We start from the raw sequence: 26,785 nt of genomic DNA, 5'->3' as shown, positions 1-26,785 counted from the left end.
GATGTAAAATTATTTTTTCTCTTTTCTCTTTAAGTATTTATTTTAGAGTCAGTAACAAAGTGTGAATAGAAGCAGTGGCACTGGACACTGGGCACTGGGCTCTACAGCAGCGTAAGACAGCCAGGAGGAGAGAAGGCAGCAAGGCCGACTGCAGCTCTGCCAGATTCTCAGGAACTTTGACAGAATGCCATCGAAACCAAGCGAGAGCTTGAAATTCTTACACTTTTTTTTTTGGATACAGGGTCTCACTATACAGCTTGCACTCAATAATCCTCTGATCTCAGCCTCCTCAGCTCTGGGATTACAGGCATGCACCACCACACCCAGTTTTGGGGCCAGCACGGTGCACCTGGGGTTCCAGGGCCAGCACAGCATATGTTGTGGGGGATCAAACCAGGGACCTTTTAAAAGCTGGCCAGGCGGGCGCTTAGACCACTGAGCTATTTCCCCAGCCTTGTGCATTTTAAAACATTCTGAAACTAAGATTTTTATTGGGGGGAGGGGTGGTTGTTTAATGTTTCTTTTTTTTTTTTTCCTACTATCAAGCAGTTGAAGTGATTATTTTAAAAGAAACTATCAAGTGGTAAAATGAAATAAAAATCAAAAAGTCAAGAGAAAAATGGGCAAAAGATCAAACTAGAAACTATACTAATGAATGAGTAGATTTTAAGACCAAGTGAGTAAGAAGAAATTTCCACAGCCAGAAGCCAAACGAAAGCCTGTTCAAACTCTAGCCATCAAGGAATTAGGAACTGAAGCAGTGAGGAGCCAGGCTTTGCCTGCGAGTCTGGAGACACAGTTTGAAGGAGAAGGACATTGTTTTTGTGGACATAATTTTTCCAGCCTTTTCAGGACCAATTTGACCAAAGCAGTTAGCCTTAAAAATATATTTCCCTATTGTCACTTCAAAGAATTCTGCCCGCCGCACCCTTTCTTTTACTTTTTGGTGCTTGGCTTTGAAACCAGGGTCTAGAGCTGGCTCTGCCACTGACCTGTATCCACCATTTCCGCCAACGCAGGAGAATATTTTAGTGCAGTCTGATTAAGTGTGTGTACAATTTTAGCTGAAAAGATACCGGAATGGGATGGCATTGGAGGCAGCGGAGTGCTGAGCAGCCTCGAACAAGTGACGAGAGCAAAATGAAGTTGTGACTTGTGCTCTAATACAGCCCTATTTCTTTCTACCTTGATAGTAGTTTAAGCATCTTGATGTGGAAGAGGCCAGTGGTGTGCTAAGTAATAGCAGCAACAAAAAGCAAATTAAAAAGTAACGGTTACAATGTAGTATAAGGACTTTTATATCCATTGGAGAGAAGTGAAGATGGGAGAAACAAAGTAACAGGGTATGTTTATAGTGACTGTTTGTGAAGGGCGAGAGTGTGGTCACTTTAAAGTGTTTTTATTTGTCCCCACCAGGACTCTCCTGTGGGAACGCAGGTACTTCTGGGTTAAAGTATGGGTTCTGTACTTGAAGTGTAAGGACACCCTGTTCTGGGTTCAGGAGGCACAGACAGCAGTCTCCCGAGGTTAGCCATCCCAACTGCTCCAAGGAGGAAGGACTTTATCCTAGTGTTGTCTGCTCTGCCAGAGAGACCACTGCAGGACCCGACTCTGGGAGAAGCAGTCAGTGCCCAGTGAGACTCGCCAGATAAAAATGCACTGTGCCTGGTTAAATTGGAGGGTTTTTTTTTTTTTTTTTCCTTTGTTTTTTTGCGGAACCGGGGATTGAACTCAGGCCCTTGCGCTTGCCAGGGAAGCACATATTCCACTGAGCCATCTCCCTGGCCCTAAATTTGAGTTTTTATAAAGAACCAATAGTTTTTTTAGAATATGTGTAATTGAGACATTTGCTGAATCAACAACCTTCGTCGTAGAACCGCACATTTTATGAACAGTCAAGCTGCACGGACAAGCAAAGCAAGCCGGCATGGTCCGTCAGAATGTACATGGAGCGCACTTACGGTGTTGCTCCTGGGGGGTCTGTAGGGTTTGAGGAGAAAGACATGTGCAGGTAAGAAGTAGGGGAGGGCCTCAGTGACCCCTGTCAGTGTGTGCCAAGTCTGAGCAACCCAACTCTGTATTTGGGTCTGAAAAGAACACTTAAAAGTGTTTCCCTTGGGCTGGGGTGGAGCTCACTGGTAGTTGGAGTTTAGCATGTGTGGGGCCCTGGGTTGTATCATCAGCATCCTACAAAATGTATTTGTATTCTTGCAGTCTCCTGTAGTTTCTTTACTAAAGTTTTGGTGACATTCCCTGGCACAGGGTTTGGAGGAAGAGAAAGAGAAAGAGGGAGGGGGAGGGAAGGAGGGGCCCTACCTAGTCCTCTACATCAGCACACTAAGTGGCAGAAAAGTGCCTAGCGAGAAGAGTGGGCAGGACTCAGAAGGATCAACTTTAATAGTTTTGTAGATCGGGTAAAAAGGCAAGCTAATAAACAGATACAGATGTTGTTTCCCTTGGATTTCCTATTTTAAGAGAAGGGTGTGCTTGTGTGCTCAGGGAATAAATGGTGGCTAGTATCAATAAGCACAGGTCCTCGACTGCAGCCATGCGGACAGCTGGAAAAATAGGTAGAGTTTACATTTGCCTGACGGGAAATTCATGCCACAAAACTCCTTCCTTTTTCTCTTTGAACATTGCAGCTGATTACAAGGAAAGCTTCAACACAATTGGAAACATTGAAGAGATTGCATACAATGCCGTTTCTTTTACTTGGGATGTAAACGAAGAGGCCAAGGTGAGTGAGTATGTCACTTCCACTCACGTTCGTCCTTTCCAACAGCACCCCATTCCGACAGAACATTCTGTGCCCAAACCTGCTGTAGGCTACTTCCTATGACTAGGGCCAGAGAAAAGCAAAGAACCCTTGTTCCAGAAGTCACATCCAACCCCGTGTGCGGAGAGTGAGGGGGTGGAGAGAAAGGGCGCAAAGCTGCAGCCTGGGGTCTTGAACCTCGCCAGGAGCCCTCCTGCCCTGCGCTGCAGTGTCTGCGGTTCTCTGGGGTCTCCTTGCAGTTTCCAGACACAGGGCCAGCTTGGTATCAGCCTCTTGGGGTGAGGGATCTGCGGCCCCAGGCCTGGCTGAGGGGAAGGGTGCGGGGCCGCAGGTGTGGGTGCACCGGGCACCTCCCCCTTCCCCCGCTGGCTTGTACAAGAAGGCAGACTTGCTGATGGCCACACTCGGGCTCCAGCCCCACTCTCTGATTATCTGGAAGTCCCTGCCCTTCAGCACTGTGCTGTGCCTTTCCCTGTTCCTTAGCCTCAGTCCCGCTCTTGGCTCAGCAGTTAAGGGGGTGGTTGTGTTCTGCTTCAGTCATGCACAGCCAGGGGATTGGGCAGCTTTGCCTTTGCACTCCGAGAAGGTCAGAGCATGCTCATCCTGTCAGTGCCTCACTGCTGCCCTCTGCAGTGGGGTGAGCTGGCGAGAAAGGAAGCTGCCCGTCTACAGACGCAGCTTCCAGGAAACAAATCACTGTCTTGTTTCACTGGTGCAGAAAGCAGTGTCGATGAAATGGACTTTAGGCCAGGCAAAGGTGACCCAAATGGGCACCCAGCACAGAGTGCTGTCACCGCAGGGACAGTGTCCCCGAGGTCCCTGTGCCTGCCGAGCTCAGCGCTCACCTCCAGCCCACTGTCCCCAGCCACTTTGGGGTGAGGTCGTGGGCACGCCTGCTGAGAGGCTGTTTGTGTGATGGTCCAGCCGGGCTGCTGAGAGTCCTTAGCAAGTCACAGCATCTCTCTGGGGCAGTGCCTGAAGTCAGGAGCGGGCGGACGGACAGATAGTGGGAGACTTGCAAGTGTCACTGCCACATCAGGCACCACACTGGGTAATGATGCATCCTGGTCCCATGCCCTGGGGAGGGAGGCAGGGGCACAACGACCTCCTGACAGTGTGACCAGGGACAGGTGGTGTCACCTTAGGGTCATCTGGAAGGAGATGGGACCCTGTCCCTCGAGTGGCTTTCGGAGTCAGGCCGGCGATCGGCATAAGCTGTGACCTTCCCCTTCATGCCTGCCTCATGCCGCCTGTGGTGGCGCAGGTTGCTGGGCTTGCATGTAAGCGCTGTGCTTAGTGGTGACCTCCTTGAGAAGGGCCCCTCACCTGCCCCAAGGGGAGCTCCCCTCCCTCCCTGGATGTGTGCTGTCCAGTCAGACGTGGTTAAGCTCGCACGCGCCTGGCAAGTGGCTTGGGGACTTCTGTGGCACTCTCAGAAAACTGGTTTTATTTTTTTGGTGTATATTTTTAATGACTAATACTTGGTGGTTGCAATTGTATGAGGTTGAATCAATACATAATAAAAAAGTTACAAATAATATTCTCTAAACCTCTGAAGGGCTTTTAAAGAAAAATCATAAAAGTTAAATCTACTTCATTATGGAGGCTGATTGAATTTTGTAAATCTGCAGATCCTAAGGCATTTCTTTAGCATATTATTGAGTTTATAATAAGCAGATTGCAAAAAACAAAACAGCCTAATTGTTGAAAAAAGCATTTCCAGCAAAACAAAAACTTGTGGTGTCCCTGTCCCAGGCAGCTGTTTGCAGCTGTACTGCTGCTGCTTTCAGGAACAGTTACAGCTGTGTTCAGCTTCCTGCTGGTACTCAGGGCTTCTGTAGGCTGTAAGGTAGGGGTTCCCCCAGTGTCCCAGGATGCTGTGGTTTGGGTGAGCAGTAGATGCAGACTTGATACCCCTCCACCTTTTACTTATATTTCAAATTTTAATGTTTTTCTCCACATTTAAGGGTCAGGTGGTTATTTTCTAGAACTCCCTTCTCAGGATGCCTTGAGGCCTGAGTCTGCCTACAAGAGGCTCTCCTGTGGCCCTGGCTGCCTTTTTTCTTGCTCCCTAGACATCGTGATCCTGGAATCTTCCCTGGTGGCTGTGCAGGTGTCGCTCCCCACCAGACTCAGCGCCATGTGATTCTCCCTGACTCTGCATCTGAGAAGTGTGGCGCTGTGAAGTCTGAGGCACTGTCCCCACCAGAGTCAGTCCCTATGCTCTGGAGGTCCTTGGAGTGCTGGAAGGTGGGCTTGGTCCCCACTGTTGAAGGAGATTGCAGCATCCTCTGAAATTGCCTACAGAACAATTAAATTTTGATCTTTGAGGGTGTGTTTAAAAATCTCAGAAGTCACTGGGATTCAAAAGTGAATGCGTATCAATCAGTTGGACAGTGTCATTTGAAGGTTACAAATGCAGTTTGTTTTTTCCCCACACAAGATTTTGTAAACCAGCCTTGAAGCAGGAAATGACCAAAGAGGGGCAGAAGTACAGAGCAATGTACCCTTGTGTGAGAACATGGCATTCCCCAAGATGACATTGTTAAAGGGTAGCTTTTGGGTAGTTAAGATTACACACACATGCGCGCGCGCACACACACACACACACACACCCACACTAGTCCAGTATTCAGTAGTCTTGCTACACGTGTGTAACCAAGACCTAATGATAAGGATTATAGACTTTTCCAAGGCATACGTGTGCTGCTTTCTTTTTTTTTTTTTTTTTTTTTTTTGTGGAACTGGGGATTGAACTCAGGCCCTTGCACTTGCCGGGAAGTGCTTATTCCACTGAGCCATCTCCCTGGCCCCCTACGTGTGCTTCTTTCTGTGGCAGCTGACTTGCATGCTATTTCTCTTTCCTCTTGTAAAAATGGAAGAAAGGAGAGGACGCACAACCCTAACTCATTTAGCCGAGTTTGATTATAGGAACAACATCTGGCCAGGGAAAATGTTAAACCTTATAGGTACAGCAGGTTTGAGGATCATTCCCAGACTCCAGGGATCCTGATTCTGGCAGAACTGTCGAAAAGGTCTTGGCACAGAACCGGTTTTACTGGTTGGGCCACAGCTCTTTCTGCACTGTGACACAGCAGCCTAAGTCCTAGGAAGCCCCTGTACTGTGGCGGGTGTCCTGGTCACTGGGTCTGGGCCAGTGAGGTGTTGAGTGTCCATAGTCATAGCCTGGAGACCGGGGTGGGCTGGGCCCGAGCAGAGCATGTAGAGCCTGGACTGGGCCTGGGCTGGGCGCCTGAGCCTGATTCTAGCAGCTCCTGTGCCCTCGAGACCGGTACCCTCTGAGCTTCACTTGCTCCACTATAAAATGGTGGGATCAGAGCGGGGAGATCTAAAGATGCCTGAGGGCCCATCGCTTGGCCTTTCCTCACATCAATCCCATTTTGCAGCCTTCCCTTAGCCAAGTACTAGTACCTTAAGAAGTAGCTCTGTCAGTCAGCTTTCCTCAAGGCGAGGAATTCCCATGCAAGACCCTGCAGTGCTGCTGAAGAGCAGTGAGCTCAGAGAGCTGGGCCCTTCCCTGGGGATTTTACCCGAAGTAGGAGGGCAGCACCCTGATTATGGGCCTCTCTCTTGTGAGTCTCAGATGGGCCCACGCTTCTTTCCTCTGTTACAGTGATTTCAAGATTCACCCAAACTCTGGGAGCTGCAAAACCTCTTCCCTGAGCCCCCGGAGGAGGATAGGCGAGCGTTCTGATGCTGCTTCCAGCTTCCTTTGGTGTTTTTTCCCTGGAGTGCTGTACAGTCCCCCATTTCTGTGCTTCCTTCCCGTGGCTCACCATCCCCCAGGAGGAAGAGTTTCTTTCCAAGAATCTGTTCTTTTTTTTTTTTTTTTTTTTTTAACGTATTTGGTACAGGGTCTCACTACACAGCTTGGACTTGTGGTAATCCTCCTGTTTTCAGCCTCCCGGGCCAGCACTGGGATTACAGGCGTGTGCCACCACGCCTGGGATTGCGGCCCGGCTCATCAAGCCCAGGGGCGGGGCTGGCGTGGTCTGTAGTGCCCGTAATCAGGGCGCTGTGCTCCTGCCTTGTCCGATCTAACCCCAGTCCCTGAGCTTGCCTGAGCAGGTGCTTCGTCCGCAGGAGTCTGCTGTTGATTGCTCTGTGTCCAAGTGCTTTGGGCTAATCTGGATCCAGTGAAAACATTTCTCCTCCCTCACGACCACCAGCACTAATTAACCATGGAGGCAGAGAAGAGCTACTAGCCTACCTCCCATGGCTATAAGTTTTAGCAAAACCTATTGTAATTCAGCAATATGAAGCTGTCTCTTAAGGATCATTCTTTGCTGCTTCCCAGCTCTGGTGTCTGCCGTGTCTCCCACCTTCCCTCCCTGCGGAGCTGCAACGAGGACTTGGGGTTGGCTCATCTGGCCCTCTGCTTTGTCAGATCCTGCATGAACCTCTTGGACAGAAAGTGGTATCAGTTTGGTTTCTGGTTTTTGTCCTGGTAACACATTTGTGAAGTGTAATTGGGTACCCTTTTTTTACACCTTTGTTTGGAAAGTAGAATGCTGGAGACTCGTATTTGTTATTTGTTCTTATAAAACCTCGCACAAAGCACAGTGTTAAAAAGAATTGGAAGCAAATGTGAGATGCCAGTCAGAGAATAGGAGGTCACAGAAGGCCTGCAGTGGCTGCCTGCACAAGCGCACCATCGCCCACGGGCCAGGCTAGTCGGCTGAACGTGAATACTTACAGTGATGACTGATTTTGTAGAGATTCTTCAGTGTGGGGTCATTTTTGATTCTTTTTTTTTTTTTTAACTTGTTCTTTTTTATTTTATTTTTTATAATTTTATTTTATTTTAAAGAGTAAAAACCAAAGCAAGAACAAAAATCAGAAACCAAGACAAAAACAGGGTAACATACAATAGTATATATGCTACAGATTCAAAACAACCACTTATGAACAGTGGTTGACATATTACCTATTTTGATCATCAGATCTGTTGCTCAGATTATCAGATGTAGTTATGTAAGATTGGACACATGATTGAATATTACCACGTGTTTTCAAGAGATCTTAAATTTTTGTTCTCGTCTCTTTTTTCTTTTACCACTTTTAAAAAATTAGTTTAAAGATAGTATAGTAATAATTGATGTGACATTAGAAATGGTACACATTTAGAAGATCAAGATGACAGGTTTTCAAGCCTAGTTTTTGTATTATACATTGCTGACCTCTAAATGAGTTGAATTTACTAAAGAAATTGACATGTAGATTTTGAAGCTGCAGGCCAGGCAAGGATGGGGTTCTGTTTCCCTTCAAGGATTTTCCTTAATTACTGCCTTGTATCTGGTTTTGTTCAGTACAGGAAAGGTTGGCCCCAACGGGGACCGAGTGGAGGGGAATGGAAATGGGGGTGCTATATGAGCTGGCGGCCCAGGGAGGAAACATAATGGACGTAGAGAGTGCATAGCTCCGCCTGTCTGTGGATGTGCCTCGTGGAGGGCACGAGGTGGTTACAGCCCTGCACCCCCTGCTGGGACGCCCTGGACGTGGCCCATCTCACGGGACTGCGAGTGACAGTGGCTGACATGCTGCTTGTTGTGAGATACAATGGAGCCATCACAGAGGGTGACACTGTCCTCTTTCCTCACTGTTGGGGTTGGCTTTCCCTGTCCATGCTGTCTTCTCAGGGTGCTGTTGCTGGCCAGGAAACTTGGCCTCTGCTCTGTTCCAGGAGCTGCTGGTACACAGGAAAGTGGCCTCTGTCCTGTGTGCCACCATTTTACTCTCAAGAGTTGTCGGAGCAGCAGGGCGTAGCCCACACAAAGATGGCAAACTGCAGAAACACTGGTTTTCTTACCTTCTGTGTAGACTGCGTTGTGCATTCTCTTCGAACCAAAAATAAGATTATGCTAATTAAAAGGCTAGCTGGAGATTCAGTACTAACTCACACTGAATCCATTGTGTTGTCCCGAATTTGTGATTTCTTTCCCTTTCTTTCCTATTTCCTCTTTTCTTTCTGTCCAACTCTTTTTTTTTTTTTTTTTTTCGGGGATGGAATTCAGGCCCTTGCACTTGCCAGGCAAGCGCTTATTCTATTGAGCCATCTCCCTGGCCCCCTTGTGCAACTCTTTTCAAACACTTCCTTTCTAAAATATTTAACTGCTCTTTGCCAGAGCACTTAGTGACCCAAAGTTATGACATTGCTGGGAATTGGCACTTGTACAGGACTCATCCTTGTTCCTTTATACCCTGGCCCCTGCCTTCTCTGTCACTGGTCTTCCCACTCCCTAAAGATATATCCCTCTTTCTCTATTTATTATTGTTTAGTCAGTTTTTATTGGGCCCCCACACTGGGCCAAGCTCGGAGCTTTCAAAACTTAAATCTTTGTTTGTCTTGTTGAATGCCCTCCAATAGAACCCCATTGCTGTGGAGCTCCACTGCCCTTTCTCGGTGGGAGAAGGGAAAAGGTGTAAGTACTAGTTTTCAGGATGCAAGGACAAAGCCAGGGGGCTGCCCAGGACAGCATCCTCCCAAGTGAGCCATGTGCTCCTGACAGCAGCCTGGGGAGCTCTCTGCTTCAAGAGAGCCGTTGTGTAGGGCACCTGTGGCCCATAAGCACTTTTGCTTCAGAAAGAGGTTTACCACGACTGTCTGCCTGCATCGGCTCCTGTTCTAAATGTCCTGTCTTGCAGAGGGTTGGCACCTAAGCAGGGCATATCCATGGTTTCCAGAGTAAAGCCCGGATTGGAGGAGGCGTCTGAGTGCGTCCGGAGGGTCTGAGTGCGGTACAGCTCAGCGGACTAAGCGCTTGCTCAATGAAGTGCAGGGACCAGGGTTCGATCCCTGGCTCCGGGTGCTGCGCCAGCCCCGCCCTCGGGCGTGCTGAGCCGGCGATGGAGTCCGGGCGCGGTGGCGCGTGCCTGTAATCCCAGCCATGGGGAGGCAGAAAGCAGGAGGATCACTACAACCTACGTAGTGAGACCCTGCACAGAAAAAAAAAGGAAAAAGGGGAAAAAAACCCCCCAAAAAACCTCAGCAGCTTTCCAGCTGTTCAATTTTGGGCCGAGGAGATGGCTCAGTAGGATAAGTGCATGACTGAGTGGGTCCAGGAGTCCAAGCTCCAGAGTAGGCAGCGGGGCAAATGGCATTTATGTGTGTTTGCTGGAGCGCCGTGTGGGTGAAGGAAGCTCTAAATGGGAAAGGTAAACATTTGCTGCAGTCTTGGGTAAGGAGCTTACAAAGCCAGGCCTTTGTTCTGTTTATGAGGTAATGGACAGCAGGAACAGCTATAAAGCTCGAGTTAATTCATATTTGAAAGGGGCAGTCTTCAGAAGGCATCTCGCTGAAGATAGCAGTGGCCTGATCTTTGGTTAGAATGTGCCGTTTCCACCGTTTCTGGCTGGACTTCTGCTCTGGGCTCTGTAAGTAGCAGACCCAGCTGTGGCGCTGTGCAGACAATTCGATCACACGCCTGCTGCTCGCAGGATGGCCGCATGTACACAGTGACTCATATTTGTTCACTGATTACTCAACCAGGCGCTCTGCCATGCACTTTCTATAACTTATGCAATGCTCATATTTTCATTAAAACTCCAGGGAGGGAAGATAGTTTACTGAAGTTGTAATGGGAGAGCTGGCCCTCCTACCTGGGCACCCTGGATCTGAAGTACGTGGTCATTCTTTGGTGCCGTTTTGTTTTGTTGTTTTTTGAGAGTCTCACTTTATATTCCTTGAGCTCACCACGTAGCACAGGCTAATGTTGAACTTGCTGTGATCCTCCTGCCTTGGCCTCCCACATGCCTACAGGTGGGCAGTGCCATACCTGCCACTGTGCTTTCGGTTTTGGGCAGATCTGATGGTAATATCTCCTCCTTTATCTCTACAAGGGACTAGCTGTTCCTTGGAAATGGCATGTGCCCGACACGGCAGCGGCTAGGAGGACAAGGGGGGACTCACAACTAGGCAGGCCGGGCAGAGGCCTTGTCCTCAGACAATGGCATGGATGTAAGTGGAGGCAGAGAGACAGCGGCATCAATGGAAGTAAGCTGCTAGGAGCATTCTAGAGAAGTAACTCCATTTTTCAACTTTTTATTTTAAAATAATGTTATGGTTTGGGTCTTGATGTCATATAGTCATAAGCCTCGTATAGTCTTAGATGGGGCTTTTTTGGAGCTGGCTGAGTCTAGAATGTGTGGTGCTGGGATTTAGGATGTGGCTGCTAAATTATTCCACTGATTGGCTTGGCAGTGCCCTAATCCCAGCAGCCTTGATACAGCATAAAAGGGGAAGAAAGACATTGTTAAGGTCCCTTGTTGCTGTTGCTGCCCTCTGCTCGCTTGGGCAGGAGGACTTGTTCTCCTCTGCTAAGCCACCCTGCCTCAGAGCCATCGATTATGGACTGAAACCCCTACAAGCTGCGAGCGAAATAAACCTTTCTTCCTCTAACTTTGGGAGTCAGATATTTTGTCTCAGTGACAAGAAAAGTAACTAAGGGCTGGGGAAATAGCTCAGCAGTCTAAGTGTCTGCCTGGCAAGCACAAGGACCTGGGTTCCACTCCACTGCTGCATGCCGTGCCCACCCTAAAACTGGGCGTGGTGGCATACACTTGTAATCCCAGAGCTGAAGAGGCTGAAATCAGAGGATCACTTTGAGTCCGAGCTGCATAGTAAGACCCTGTACCAAATACATAAATGGTTATGTATCTCTATCTGTCTGTCTGTCTGTCTGTCTGTCTGTCTATCTATCTATCTATCTATCTATCTCTATAACAAATTTTAAGAGAGAGAGATCAAAAAAAGTGTGTTTTACACTCTGTATCCATCACCCTGATGCACTCAGAGCAGTGACCTGAAAGGTGACCAGCATGTCCAAGCAAGTGACTCTTCCGGCTGTGCTTGAACCTTCCTCCCAGGCAGGAGCTCCTCACCTAGTGCAGCAACCCAGTGTCTTCTCTTGTGCTGTCTCAGGCCCTAATGTGTGGCTTCCACAGTGCAAGTGGGTGACTCTGCAGTTGGTGGAGGTTCCTGCCTGGGAGCTCCCTCCCCACTCCCCGCCCAGGGCTGGCCGCCCTCTGGTCAGCTCACCTGGACTGCGCATGATCGGTGCCATAAGTGCGGGTCATAGCTCATCTGCATCTGCACCCCTGGGATAGCTCAGCATGGTCCCAGCAGAGGCAGGCTCCTGTTGGGGAGTCTGCGCTAGGGCTATAGTGATGCAGAGGAGTCTTTGGCTCAGCCTGTAGAGGGGAGCAAAGTTGGGTAGCCTCCCTGGCCCAGGAGGAGGTAGAATCAGAGCACAGCTGGAAGGTTGGAGGGAGCGCAGTGACCCTAGGATTCCTTTTGTGTGCACATGGGACACTTTGTAGTTTAAAACCTGCTCTCATGTGAGTGCCATTTGATGAAAGCCTCAGAAAGGCTCACCCTCTCTTATGTAGCAGGTAGGTAGAGATGGAAAGATAGATTGGGACCATCTCCAGAGGACAAATCTGAGAGCTCTGAATGATACTTTATTAGCCTTCAGTCTTACCTCTTATGAAGTATGACTTTGAAAGCAAGAACATGGGTAAAGAGGGAAATTCATATTTAAAAAACTAATTCATGTTCTCTTCACTTACTGAACAACTATTAGTGTATCACCACAACCTCATATAATAGAGCTAACTTAAGGCAAACTTCAGCCTTATGGCGCAGAGAGATCATGAAACAGGACATAAACAACATGACAGACTCACCAGTGTCACTGCTCTGAGGAAAGAAAGCTTTGATGGAGTGTGTCACTGCCCATGGGCCGAGTGTATAGATACACTCTGCTACAGAGTGGTCGTAGCAGGGACATCGAAGAGCCCACAATGGCCAAGGCTGAAGGAGGATTGGAATGTGAAGCCCTACAGGGCAGCAGGATGGGCAGAGGCTGGGCGGAGAGCGGAGGCTGAGATGGAACACACAGTGTACTGGAGACAGAGCAGACGTCGAGTAGGTGTGCGTCTGTGTGTACATACATCCATGGGGCTGGTAGGACAAAATATGAAATACCTTATTAGAAATAAAGGCAGAAATACTAATCATTTCTTAGTGCTTTATAACTAGAAGTTTCAGGAAGTCTTGGAGATTTTTAGATTCTCAACAAAATAGCAAACACCCTCAAAGTTGGTCTGCCTTGTCACTCTGCGTCCCTCTTCCAGCCAGGCCCTGCGAAAAGACACGTAACCTGCTCATTGAGTCAGTGGGTGGGACAGATGAGTGCATGCCCCAGCCTGCTTCCTCTCAGGACCACTGACTTAGCCCATCTCCTGCCTCAGTTCACATCCAGTCTGCGTGCCAATGCGGTCTTACCAACGGGAAGAACAATGATGAAGGTGAAGGAACCATCTGTAAGGCCCTGAGTCAACCCACAAACCAGGGGCAGAGTAGGGACACTGCAGCAGCACGCTCATGTATGTTTTATGAAAGGTCAAGGTGTTCTCGTGTTGAAATTGTTATTTCTCTGTGGTGCCCTGTGCCCATAACTTGGAGGCTGATGTGTGGACATTTACTTGGGAAAGAGTTCTTTGGAGTCTACCTCATCAAGACATATGCAGCTGTTTTAGCTTTTAATCAGAATGATCTTCTTAAAAGTACAAAGTGTAGCTGTTTAAAAAGGCAGATATAAATGCATTACACCAAATCATGCTTATGGTGTTTAAATCCCAAATTACTTTGTAAGTCGATCAAAGGTTGACCTATTTCTCTTAGTGGAAAACCCTCAGAAAAATCTTGGGAGTTAGTAGTCAAGCTAGTGTATCGGGGATGTAGCTCCGTAGCAGAGCCCTGGCCCACCGTGTGAAGTTCTGGGTTCTGTCCCTGGCACCAATTGATCCCCAACCCCAGAAAAAATAGTGTATCAGTTCTAAAGCTCACTGATTTGTGTTTATTTTAATAAATCCTCCTACATACAGAGTGCACAACTACAAAATATTTAAAGCACAGAAAAGTAAAATTGCTTCTCTGTTCAGGACCTACACAGTAAAAATTGTCATTCATATATAACAAACGATTTTATTTAAAAATGTTAAGTACACAGGATTGCTGCTATTTCTTGGAAAGGTCTTGGTACATTAAAAATAGTCTGAGTCAGGATACCCAGGACAATGGTATCTGTTTATATGTGTGAATACACTTGGTTTAATTAGTTTTTCTAAAACAATGAAAATGTGTCATTGGAATTGTAGGGAACCAGGCAGCTGAGATTTGGAAATAGCGTGTGGCCATGCGAAGCGCTTGTATCTGGGGTGGTAGACGCGTTGTCCACAGTATTCACCTGTCTTTTATACCTCTGGGGCTCTGTTGGAGTTCTAAAGGCTTTCTGTGACTGATTTGTGTGGGCATTCCACGGATGAAGTCGCCCCTTTTTCTGGGCATCTAATGAGCATTTACACACATGCGCTTTGTAGATAAACTTCCAAGAAACTTGCTCCCCCGTTTGCCTGCTGTGTGTGGCACTGGGCGTGGTTGGCTTTGTAGTTGGAGCAGCTTCTCCATCAGGCTGGCCAAGGGCGTGGCTCACCTTCTCCCCGCCTTCCTGCGCGCCCCGCCTTCAGTTAAAGTTCACCCGCTGGGGTGCAGTGCAGCGAGACCAGTTGATACCACCAGGCCCTGGAGCAGGGCCCACTTCTGGGAAAGGTCTTGGTACGTTGAGAAACAGTCCGAGACAACCTAGGACAATGGTATCTGTTTATCTATCTGAATGCACTTGGTTTAATTAGTTTTACTAAAACATTGAAAATGTGTCATTAGAATTACGGGAAGCCCAGCAGCCCAGGCTTGGAAGCAGTGTGTAGACATGCGTGGCACTCGTAACTGGTGGCAGATGTGTCGTCCACGGTGTTTATCTGCCCGGCAAGAGGAAATCAAGGCTAGCACTGCTGTGAGATACCCACTGCCAGGGCAACGGGCAGCTGCCGACGTGAGGACTCTCGCTGTGAAGGGAGCCTCGTGTCTCCTAGGAGTCTGCGTGTGGCAGCTCCTTTGACCGGCTCTACGGTGGCTGCTTCAGGACGTCCTCTGAGGAGGGCTAGTCTGTTTACTGTGCTGCTGTGCTGTCAGTGTCTGTTATGGTAGCTGCTCTGTGGCTGTCTCTGTTAGCAGTGCTGGTGACCAGTCCTGGTCTCTCATCCCCACTCTTAGCTAAGACTTGGGGCTGCTGAGGCCACAGTTAGTGCTGCTTTCCTGCCGGCGTGTGTACCTATGCACTGGACACAGGCTAAGTAGGGCTAGCCGTGCGCTCGGCATCTTGGGAAATGCTCATCTCAGAACGCTTGCTCACCTGGGTACTGCAGTCCTAGGTAGCCTTGGGAAGCAGTGGGAAGAAGCCAGGTAGGGTTGAGGTCCCTTCAGATCACACCCTCCCGGGAAGTTGGCCGTGTGGAAACACCCGGGCATGATCGAGGCTGGCTCAGCAGAGAGCAAGCTTGACTCACTGGCATAAAGCTCTGCTTAAGCCTCAGGCCAGGACACCCCCGCCACGTGTTGGGCAGCTCCCCTGGTGCTGGACACCTGCACCTGGAGGGGGAGGGTTTGGCTCAGGAGTTTCAGTCTGTGGCTGGCTCCAAGGTGTATGGTACGGCAAAGGCTGTGGAGGGACGGAGCTGCCTAAGAATCAAGGCACCTGGGAAGCCAAGCGGGGGGAGAGATGCACCTGAAAGGTAATGCTGCACCCCCAGCAGCGCCTTGCAGAGGTCCCCAGTTCATACACTCCTGGGAACAGTGCCCCCAGAGGCAGTGGCCATTGCAGGCATCTCTGTCCAGCCAAGCTGACAAGGGTCAGATTCACCGCTAGTAATAAGGACCAAGGTGTAGTCAGGTGTTCCTGGAGGGCGCTTGTTCTTGACTCCTAGGTTAACATAATGGTTACTTGTCCCGTCTCACCTGGGACCTCTGTACCTGCAGAACCATCAGCAGTGCTCAGAGCCAGCACAGTTACAGATGGCAGAAGACATTTAAGATATGTACTGAAAATGGCCAGAATATGCCCTGCGCACGTACAGATCTGCCAGAACGAAACCCACCCACCAACTTTGCTCTGAGAGGAAATACTGCCTGCATGAAGAGATGTTAAACAAAGTTCTCAGCCTTTCAGGCTCTCCAGGAGCAGGGGCAGCATTTTCCATCTGTGAGACCCTCGTGGGCAAAGCACCTTGGCCTGGAGCACTTGGTGGAACGTGGGGCACTGCCTCTTCTTCCTCTGGTCACCTGCAGCTGTGTTTTCTTCTCTCATTCTTTCCCTTTGCCCTTCCCTGCATTGGAGCTGTCTCTGTGTCCAGCGAGGGTTGGGGTAGTCTGTCACCCCCTGGTCCCTGGACCCCAGCTCTGCCTGTGTTCCCAGGGTTGCTGCGCCACATCCTTGGGAACAGCTGGGCCACTTCTTGTCTGCCACTGGATGCTGCTCTCAGTTAGGTGCTTGGGGAAGACTCCTACGAGGGGTCGGCTTTCCTGTCTTCCTAGAGTCTGTGGCCATGCTTGACCCAACCTGGGCTTCCGTGAGTATGCAGGCTGAATGAAAGAAAGGGATGAAGTGAATGTATCCACAGTTAGATCATCTTTGACAGAGTGCAGTTTTATTTTAATTTTAAAATGCACAATGTGGCGCTGTGGAATCCACACAGACAGCGGCGCCGTTGCGGGGAGGCAGATCAACACACCCACCCTGTTGCTGTTACTCTTCTTCCCTTTGCTTTTGATATGAAGCAAGAGATCTGCTGCTGCTCAGTTGGCCTGTGGCTGCAGCCGGCTGACCCAGACAAACCCCCGTGCAGTCTGGTTCTGTTCATCGTCACAAGAGCCCCTAGGCTCATTGGTGCAGAGCAGCCTCAGGCTCTGTGTTTGGAGGGATACCAAATGAGAACTGGGTGCAGGGATACCGGGTTGACCTGGTGACACTGCCCTGAGGCCCAGGGACATAAAGATGACCGGAAGTTGGGAGGGAGACCTGCTGCAGATGGGACAGGAACCGAGGGAGGGTGTGCGGGCGGGCAGCAGGGAGGGGGAAGGAGCCACCTTCCCTGACAGGTGCAGGGTTCCCGCACCTGCTCCACACAGGGCATGTGACCACTGAGCATAACAATTGTGTACAAATAAAAAGTAAAAATTGAGAAAAATCAAAAGGAAAGTGATGTTTCCAGAGATAGAGCACTAAAGGTTAGGTGCCTGGTTATATAAATTACCCCAAAGCCAACAGGGCCAGAAGCAAATTCAGTCAGGCTTTGTAGTGAAATAATCCCAAAGGCCTGTGAAGCAGAGCTCCTGCCAGGGGCTGTCCCTTCCCAGGGTGGCACCCTGTGGTGTTGCCATAGCACGAGGGGCTCTGGGCTTAGGGTGTGAAGGAGAAGCAAAACTCTGGGGGCAAGTGAAACAAAGATTAAATAATAGCGTCTGCTGATACTGTCTTCACAACATATAACTATACAACTTCAAAATAATGAGCCATTGAAAATTTTGTTTAAATAAGTAATATGTGGGTTATGAAATGCAGGTGGAACCGAGAGTGTGGAGACCCTCCTGGCTCCCCAAGTATTCCCAGGTAGCGCCATGCCCCTACTTCAGTCTGGGCTGTACTGTGTCTTGCCTCAGCGATACTCAGCGGCATCAATGGATTGCCAGTCAGCGTATAGAATGAGGAGAAACTCAGCCTGGTAGCACCCCTCCCCCTACCAATATCTTGTGACAAGCTGTTCTTAGTTCTTTTGTTGATCAGTGCTGAAAGCTTTGCTTATATACCTGAGTCTGTCCTTTGGGAACCTCAGTCTTGACGCTGCAGTGCGATGGTGCGATGCTGAGATGGTGCTGCTCGCGCCCCTCCGCCCTCCTCCTTCTGCTCCTGCCGGGCTTGATGCTGTCTCTCCACCTTCTCCGTAACATGCAAGGGAGCTGGGGTGAAGCTCAGAGCCGCTGCCTCCCACCCTCGGGGCTCAGTGCGTAGCCCTTCCCTGAACGCTGGCTGCACGCCCACTCTCTGCCAGCTGCCCTGTGCAGGCTTTAGGAATCCCGAAAGAGCTAATGATGGTGCACATCGTGCTGCACGCTCGAGACAGATACTAGGTCTGGGGGCAGAAGTATGCAAAGAAGGTGCGCTCTAGCTGTCTGCCACCCCACAGGCCAGAGGTCAGTGAGGCCGCTGCCACCATTTAACTTCAATGTGTTGGAAGGACAGTGCTTCACTTGACTCGCTGACACCTGTTTAAGAAACAAGTCAGGCTGTGTTAATGTGTGAAAGTAAACGGTCCGTCTTAGATGAAATATGGCCGCAGGATGGGTTGTGGTTATAAGGTGCATAGTGCGTACTGCTGCATGCATTCCACAGGTCTGCTGTGAGAGGATTGCTGTGTCCCTTAGCTGCCCCTGGGGTTTGCTGGGCGTTGTCACGTCAGTCTGCGGCTGGTGCCTGCTTTGGAGACCCTTTGTGTAGTGACTTACAAACATTCTGTTTCTCCCTCCTTCAGATTTTCATCACTGTGAACTGTCTGAGCACAGACTTCTCCTCCCAAAAAGGGGTGAAAGGACTTCCTTTGATGATTCAGATTGATACCTACAGTTATAATAATCGCAGCAATAAACCCATTCATAGGGCGTATTGCCAGATCAAGGTCTTCTGTGACAAAGTAAGTAATGATGACAGCTTGTCCTAAAGATGTCTTTGTTGTTAGATGCTGCTGCTAATGACATTCCCTCCACCTTCTTTTGTCCTGGGGTGTCAGCATAATGGATTCATCAATTAGTGGGGATCTTTTGTTCTCAGTTCTTGTGAGATATCTAGGAGTCACTGGTCAACTAACTTCTTCTCTCCCTCCCTCCCTCCCTGCTCCCTTCTTTCCTTTCTAAATAGCCTTACAGTTTATGCCGTGGCTGATGGGCATCAGCGTGTGTTCTGGTCAGCTTAGGCTGCTGTAGTAGAACAGCACAGACTGGGCGTCTGGAACAACAGAACTGTACTCCACATACTCCACATATGCTGCCTCGTTCAGTTCCTGGTGAATCTCCTTTTCCCCTGGCGCCATCTTCCTCTGGTGTCCTCCAGTGATGGAGTGTGTCTCTCTGTGAGGGCTCTAATCAGATCCTCAGGGCCCCTCCCACACAACCTCACCTAAACTGCAAGTCCCACCTGCGAATGTTATCCCCTTAGGGATTGGAGTTGCAACATATGAATTTTGGGCAGGGACACAAACATTAATCTATAACTGTACTGTAGTCTGACTCAGTTTGATAGCTGAAGTAACAGGTTTAGCAGGACGTTGATGCTGTCCCAGAGCACAACCGCATTCCTTTTATGATTGTGTGAGTTAAAGGAGGCCCAAGCTAGAGCCTCTGTGGTGGAAGCTGCATCTATGAGCTCCTCAGTGCGCACACATGCTGAACGTGTGCCTCCACTCACCCTCGTGCTGCCTCGGTGCGAAGCTTAAAGCACACATGTGGATGGCAGGAGCGCCTCACAGCCCCAGTGGGATGCAGCCAGGAGCTGCTAGCCTCACCCCTGAACTCTGGGGGCTGCTGGTCGCGAGGTCACCTGATACAGAATTCCCAGGCAGCCGCAGGAGGGAGCCCAGTGGCCTTCTGACAGCAGCTTGGAGCCCAGGGAGTGCAGATGCTGAAATGGATTGTTCTCTGTGAAAAGCTAAAAGCTGAAGATCTGTTTTTGGTTTTTTTTTTTTTTTTTTTTTTTTTTTAAATGTATTTGGTTGGTGCAGGGTCTCACTACACAGCTCAGACTCGTCGTAACCCTCCTACTTTCAGTCCCCAGCGCTAGGATTTCAGGAGTGTGCCACTATGCCCAGACTGCGGCTAGCTCAGAGTGCCAGTTTGGGGCTAGTGTGGCCTGTGGTGCCAGGGATCGAATCCAGTCCCTGTGCTTGCCTAAGATTGCCTAAGCAGGGACCGGGAATATAGCTCAGCAGCGTGAGCGCCTGCCTGGCAAGTGCAAGGTCTTGAGTTCAATCCCTGGTACTGCCAAAAAAAAAAAAAAATTGCCTAAGCAAGTACTGTACTCCACTGAGCTACCTCACCGGCCCTGAAGATCTGCTTTTGAGGACAAAACCTATCTCTGGGAGAACTGTGGCATGTAGAATCAAGTTGAGTTGAGGAACAAGGTGGAAAAGGAAAGAGAAAGTTAAAATAAGAATGAAGATGAGAAGAGACAGTAGGAGGATCTTAGAAAATAGAGTTGTTATTATGTCACCTTATGAACCCACCACCAGAGGGAGCAGGGGAGCAGGGGGAGCAGCTGTCCTGCCTGCTCATTACACTTAAAGTTAGACCAAAACCTAAGAAAGGATTTAGGCCCCAGAATATGCCTAAGGAAAAGGAGGTTAAGGCCTGCCTAACTTCTCTATGGACAGTGAGGATACACAAAGGCAGGAACCAGAATGGGAAGCTGTGGTCCTCTGTTTCAAAACTGGACAAATAAAATTTTTTAAATGACCAAAATTGTGAGGACCGAAATAAAGCACAACTTGAAAGTCTCACCCATATGGTGTTTCAAGAATACAGTGACTTCACAAGAAGTGAATTGGGGGAATAAAAGTTTGTACTAATGTTGTTTAGACAAGATATCATGTCTGCATCTTGTCCTCTAAATAACTACTACAAAGACAAAAATACGCAAGGTATTAATTAGTGTAAATGTCCTGCTAACCTGTTTGTCTTTTTTTCTCATTAAAATGAATAAAAATTTTTTAAACATATAGAAAGCAAAAAAAGGTGAATTAGAACTCAGGATTTAGAAATAAAAGATTAAAATATTTCAGAAGACGCAAGATGCAACTCTGAGGTGAACAAATACGACATAAGTTCTCAAGAAAAGACGAGTTGGAAACAATGATTTATTTATTTATTTTTATTTATTTATTTATTTATTTTTGTGGAACTGGGGATTGAACTCAGGCCCTTTCGCTCGCTAGGCAAGCACTTGTTCTACTGAGCCATCTCCCCAACCCCAGAAACAGTGATTTTTAAAATCAGGAAAAATGAAGAAAGAGATGTGAGAGAAAATCATAGATACCGAAGACAGGTAAAGAGGAACCAATCACACAGGATGGAAGTCTGTAAGCGAAAGCCCAAGACAGTGCAGTAGAACAAATGCCAAAAGTGAGAGATTAGGAAATCTTGAAGTGGAAACTACACCTGAGGAAGTGGTCCTCATGGGAACTTACTCAGACAGCTCTTAGGAAGTAGTTAAGCTATCAGATGTGGGCATCTAAATAAAACAGTTAGTGAGTAATAAGGAAACTTGCATCAAACTTTCAGTGACAGCACTGCGTCAGAAGACAGTATATTTGATTGGGTAAATAAATGTGACCAAGGATTTTATATCCAAGAGTAAAGAATGTTTTCTGTCCATCCCAGTTAGAGTGTCTGGAATAAAGTAAGGGAATTCAGATTGTTTAGTGCCCTCCCATTTGTGTGCCTGTTAATTCTGTGTTGTACATTACCTAGAAGTGATTGCTTTCTTTTCAAGTGTAAAATCCAGGAACAAAAAATCAAACAACAAAACCCTTGAAAATCCAGTGAGTGTTCCCTCGTGAGAATCAGCTCCAGACAGAGACCCTGTATGACAGTGGTGCGGTACACGTGTCCCTCCAAGTCACATGCTGAGTGGTGGGCGACCCAGAGACCAAGGCTGCAGGGAGGACGGCTATCTGAGATCTGGATGCAGCCAGCTGCCTGCGGCACGGCTCTGAGTACAGCTGGCTGGGAGGCAGGGCTCACTGCCCTGGCCCCTACTGTCTGAGGGGTCACACCCTGCGTCCCAGCCTGCAGGGCCATTGAGATGTCTCCACGTCAGGTTGCCGCAGTTGACAGGTAGGGAGCAGTGGGTCTCACAATGAGAACAGTGACAGCTGGAAGCGGAAATGAGAGGACGGCCAAACAACACACAGGCTCATGGCCACCACCCCTAAATCATACCATTCAGACTGTGACAACTTCAGTTGGTGCCATGTAGCCGTTGCTCAGAGCAGCACTGCAATCTGAGAGACAGTGTGGCGTTACCTGGACACAGCAGGACACACAGTACACACCATGGTCACACATACTGCTGCGGGTCAGAGCCACACTACAAGCAGCAGAGCCTGATGCAGGTACAGGCTGGTTCTGAGCTCGAACGCCATGCACAGACAGATGATGAGATGCACAGAATATCAAAGTGGGTACCTGGTGTTTTAGCACCCCCACAAATAATCAAGTAGCTTTCAAAAAGAAAATAATCAACTTGTGTCTTTAATTTAGCACGTTAAACATTGAAAAACATCTTCAAGCCCCCTCAGTGGTGCATATCTGTCGCCTCAGCTGCTGGGGAACCCAATGCTGAAGGGTCACAAGGTTGAGCCCCGCCTGGGCAACAGAGCAAGACCCTATCTCAGATAGAAAGCAACAAAACAAAACAAAAACAGGAAAAGAAAGAATGAGCACATTTTCAATTCACATACAGCATAGAATTGTCAGGTGTACAAATGGGAGAGCATATTAGTGACTTGAACTCCACTGTAGGCAGTTCAAGGGAGATGATAGCATTCCTGTCAAGGATTTATCCAGGGGGAGGAGAAAGAGAAGGAAAGCTGGCAGAGGGCAGTTGGACATCCCGTTGTGTTGGCAGAGCAGAAGAGGAGGCCTGAAGGCCACTCACGGAGCTGTCCTATCCTGTAGTGTTGATGCACTGAACGCTGACGAGTGTAAGACGCCCACCTCGGCAGAGTGAGAGGAGAGTCCTGCGGGAGGTGGTCCTGCATGCCTTAGAGTAACGGGCTGGAAGGCGCTGGGAGGGTGAATAAAAGCGTGGGTTGCACCTTGTGGAACTGGGGATTCAACCCAGAACCCCATACATACTGGCCAAGCACTTTGCTCCCAAGCCATACCCCCAGCACCCTGGAAATTAAAGGAGGAGAGATTTAGCCCACAGTTTATAGAGGTTTCAGTCCATTATTGGCTGGCTCCAAGGGGGTGGCACATGGCAGAGGGGCTTCATGGAGGACAAACAGTTTGTGGTTGCAGAAAGTAGCAAAGCAAGCAAGGGACAAGACGGGCCGCCTCCTATCCCTGGCATCATAGCCAGGCTACCGAGACCAAAGCGGTGACAGAACCATCACACATCCACAATCTGAGCTCCCTGATCAGAGCGTGGCAGCCTGAATCAGTCACATATTCTAGGTCCAGCCACCTCTCAAAGTCCCACCTGTTACTGCACGACGTTCAGGGGAGACCTCTAGACACAAGCCTCAAAAGAAGAGAAAGATTGAGAAAGAGGGCCATGTAGGTTTCCCCAACGCGTTGCTTCCTGAAGTCGTGCTAGGAGGGTGACCGCCAGCCAGGAGAGAAGTAATTGGGAGACCCACGCACCTTTATTTATTTATTTATTTATTTATTTTTGGTACTGGGAATTGAACTCAGGACGTTGTACTTGCCAGGCAGGTGCTTGTGCTGCTGGGCTACATCTGTGGCCCTGAGAACCACTTACTTACATGGGCATGTCGGTAAACATGTATAAAAACCCAAAAAGAATCATGTTATCATACTTTGCCAAGCAGAAGATGAGTGGCATTTCTAATAATTCCTATTGGAAATATCAGTCTAATAAATATCACCACTAAGTAGAAGAAAATGGTGGAGATCGCTGGGCAAATGACTGGCATTTATTTCAAGAAAATAGATGTAGGGTTCCTAGTGGGCGCCTGGATGGTAAAGGTGAAAAGAGAAGGAAGCCTGCGTGGGCGGAAATCTGGACTGTGCAGGCGGATTGACACAGTGGCTGTCACTTTCTCTGATAGTCACATCTTTTGCTGTAGCTTGTTGTTTGCAGCTCTAATTTGCAAATTTGGGCAAAATTCTCTTGTAGGGAATTGAAAACCCAAATATCAGTTCTATTTTTATACTTTTAAAATGATATGTAAGTGTAAATGCTTAAGTTGAATTATCCTCTAAAGCAAAAGTAGTTGTTCCATTTTAAAGTTGTAAGTTTCCCTATCAAGGTCTAGTATCTTAAACAGATGAAATGCTGCAGTATTTTGAGTTCTCTGGTCTGATTCATGTTTTATACACCTGCGAGCCGCCAGATGAAAAATACAGGTGCTCTCTAACTTGTTTGGTGCCCTGAGACTGCTAGTGAAGGGCATGTGCTTGTGCATTAAAACTCAGGATTCACCTAACCGTATAGACAATACCTGTGTGTGCGTCTTGATCTCTGTATTTGATTGCTTCTGTAATCTTCCATGAAAAGTAAGAATTCTTGCAAACAGTAACTACGTCCTCCACAAAACTTTAAATAAAATAAAAGTTTAAATGTTAGATAAAAGGCACATATTGCTATCACCTCTGTCTGGGCAAAAGTGATCACAATATATAGCAGGAACTTGTTTTGTTTTCCTGGAGGCTGGCCAGGGTCTTGCTGTGTAGTTCAGGCTGCCCTGGAACTCACTGTGTAGCCCTTCAAGCTGACCTTGAACTCAGGCATCCCTCCTGCCTCGGCCTCCTGAGTGCCGGAGTTACGGTGCACGCTCACACCCAGCTCAACAGGAACTCTTGAGGTTTATTTTTCAGATGTAGCACTGCATAGTGAATGAATTGGAGTGAGCAGTATCCTGTCCATTGATGGCTTTGATCTTTGTAGTAAATTATATTCTTCTGAGAGAACTAGACCTTGAGGAGCTTTTATAAGAGTACAAGTAATATTTTGTAGAGGCTTGGTGTCACAAATGAGGACCTAGGAAGGAAAGGAATTCTTCGGAGGTCTTGATGCAGGGAGGCGTTCTCCATCCTAACAGTACGTAGTAAAGCATCCCTGAGTCATTGTGAAGTCTAAAGCTTTGTTTTAGAACCGAGCTGGGTTCCCCAAGTGCAGATACTGTCTGCATTGTTTCCCTGATCCCTGGCTCTGAGCAAGAAAGTTCTGCACACAAGTTGCACCTGCTGTGCATGCAGCAGGTGCCCATGCTAGGTTTGGCATTAGGCAGCGTGCACGTAATGAGTGGGTGGCTTTATGTCCTAAAAATCTGTAGGAAGCATATATACATATTGAAACAGATGAATTTCAGATGCATTCATCACAGAATAATACAGTTGCTTGACCAGCCTTGAAGCTGATCATAAACAGAAAATAAAGACCCATGTTTTTATTTGTAGAAAATAGTGTGTTGTGCAGAGTTCTCAAGGGTCCCTGTGAACTCAGGCCCCTCGCCCATGGCTTAGCGCCCCAGCATGTTATCGAAACATACACACTACAGAATTACATCGTAAGGTGATTTCAAAAGCACGTATTTCTATATTCTATCTCCATCTTGCTATCAAATTTCCATGAACTGTGTCAGTAACAACTTGAAGTGAAGCACTATAAAATAACTACTTCCTTTGGCAGTAAGTATACCAGTTACTTTCCTTGATGATTTTTTTTTTAAATAAAAATGCGTATTTGCTGTGCATGGTGGCACTCACCTGGCCATCCCAACATTGGGAATCTGAAGCTGGAGGATTGCAGGTTTGAACTCAACCTGGCAACCCGGCTGTTTACCAAGATAGTGTTTCAAAATAAAAATGAAAAGGGCTGAAGGTATAGCTGAGAATGAGAGCTCCAAATTCAATCCCCATTGCTGCAAAAACAAAAAGCATGTGTAAGTTATCTGGCCAGCATATCTTAATTATCCACTAGAAAACACTGGACATAGAGTAAGTGCCAGGTAAGTAAGGAAAGCGTTATCATAAATTCTTTGATAATTAGTGCAAAAGCTGTGTCCTATTGATTCCAAACCCCACTGTGTTTTGGGTTCGCCCAGCTGAAGTTGGGAATCTGTATTCTTGGAGAAGCCAATCTAATTACCCACAAGTCACCTCACTGTCTTTTTTCTTTTCTGTATTTAGGACAGGGTCTACAGGGTCTTGCTACGTAGATCGGACTCAGTGGTTTTCAGGCTTCCAAGTGCTGAGATTGAGGGTGTGCCACCATGCCGTCTCAGCGCGCCCCAAGGGTGGGACTGGCACAGCACACCGGGGATTGAACCCCAGCCTCTGCGCTCTGCCTGAGCAGGCGCTTTACTCCGCTTAGCTATCAGGCCAGCCCATTTATTTATTTTTCACTGTCTTAATTCAAACTACTATATGTGTTCTGTGGGACTTCCCTGTCTCCTGCCCCCACCATTTCCTTTTTTTTTTTTTTATTTTTTTTTTGGCAGAACCAGGGATTGAACTCAGGACCTTGTGCCTGCCAGGCAAGCGCTATATTCTACTGAGCTCTCTCCCAGCTCCACCCCCACCATTTCCAATGAGTGTGTTAGCTCTAAATTCAATTCATTATACATTTAGAATTGGACACTTTAGGTGATATTTTATTGCAAGTATTTCCATCAATCCCATTTGCACACGTTTGGGTTGTTTTTTTTTTTTATAATTATTTTATTTATTTATTTATTTATTTATTTATTTTTTGTGTGTGGCCAGCTCAGCCCACCAGGGGGCGGGCAGGCTGGCATGTGGTGCTGGGGGATTGAACCGCGGTCCCTGTGCTTTGCTTGGCTTAGCTTGTTCTAAGTAGGTGCTTTAGACCACTGAGCCATCTCACCAGCCCTCACGTTTGGGTTTTTATGCCTGTTTTGTTCTGTTTTTTGCACGCACGAGATTAACTTTTTACATCGGCAATCTCCCTTCTGCAGGTGATGTTTTGAGGGTAGTTTTTAAAGGCACAGGGGTGCTGGCTGGTCCGGGCTTCCCGGCTCCTTAAATCTGGTGCTGCTGGGGCTGGAGCGGAGTGGGACCTGGCCTTAGGGAAGGAGCAGGCGCATCCGTCCCTATGGCTGTCGCCTGCTCAGGCCTTAGGCAAACACAATGCCGATGAGCCCTTGCGAAGTAGCCACAGAGGGAGAACACCAGCACTGTGCTGCAGCTCGGTTTCTGGGATGTGAAAGGGCAAATGAGTTGGCCTGTGACCAACAGGAGAAGCCAGCCAGGAGTTGCCGCAGGCCGGCAGGAAAGAGCTGTAAGGTGACAGTCCGGTGGGCAGGGCGAGATTTGGTGATTTGGCCAGAAGACAG

General features: G+C 48.1%; 1 protein-coding gene across 5 annotated transcripts in view; it reads left to right on the top strand.

Annotated features, from left to right (window-relative positions):
• Grhl2 (grainyhead like transcription factor 2) overlaps positions 1–26,785 on the top strand; it is a 129,645-nt gene that overhangs the window by 83,630 nt on the left and 19,230 nt on the right. For 4 of the 5 annotated variants that reach the window (XM_023702307.1, XM_004642263.3, XM_023702308.1 and 1 more), the window contains 2 exons: positions 2,643–2,737; positions 18,224–18,382. In XM_023702307.1, coding sequence (XP_023558075.1) covers positions 2,643–2,737; positions 18,224–18,382 — 254 coding nt within the window. The remainder of the gene's footprint in view (positions 1–2,642; positions 2,738–18,223; positions 18,383–26,785) is intronic. The other variant, XM_023702309.1, reaches the window with a different exon arrangement.

The sequence above is a fragment of the Octodon degus genome, unplaced genomic scaffold (genome assembly GCF_000260255.1).
Source record: "Octodon degus isolate 3935 unplaced genomic scaffold, OctDeg1.0 scaffold00148, whole genome shotgun sequence".
NCBI classification, from domain to species: domain Eukaryota; kingdom Metazoa; phylum Chordata; class Mammalia; order Rodentia; family Octodontidae; genus Octodon; species Octodon degus.
This window is presented reverse-complemented; position numbering and strand designations above follow the sequence as displayed.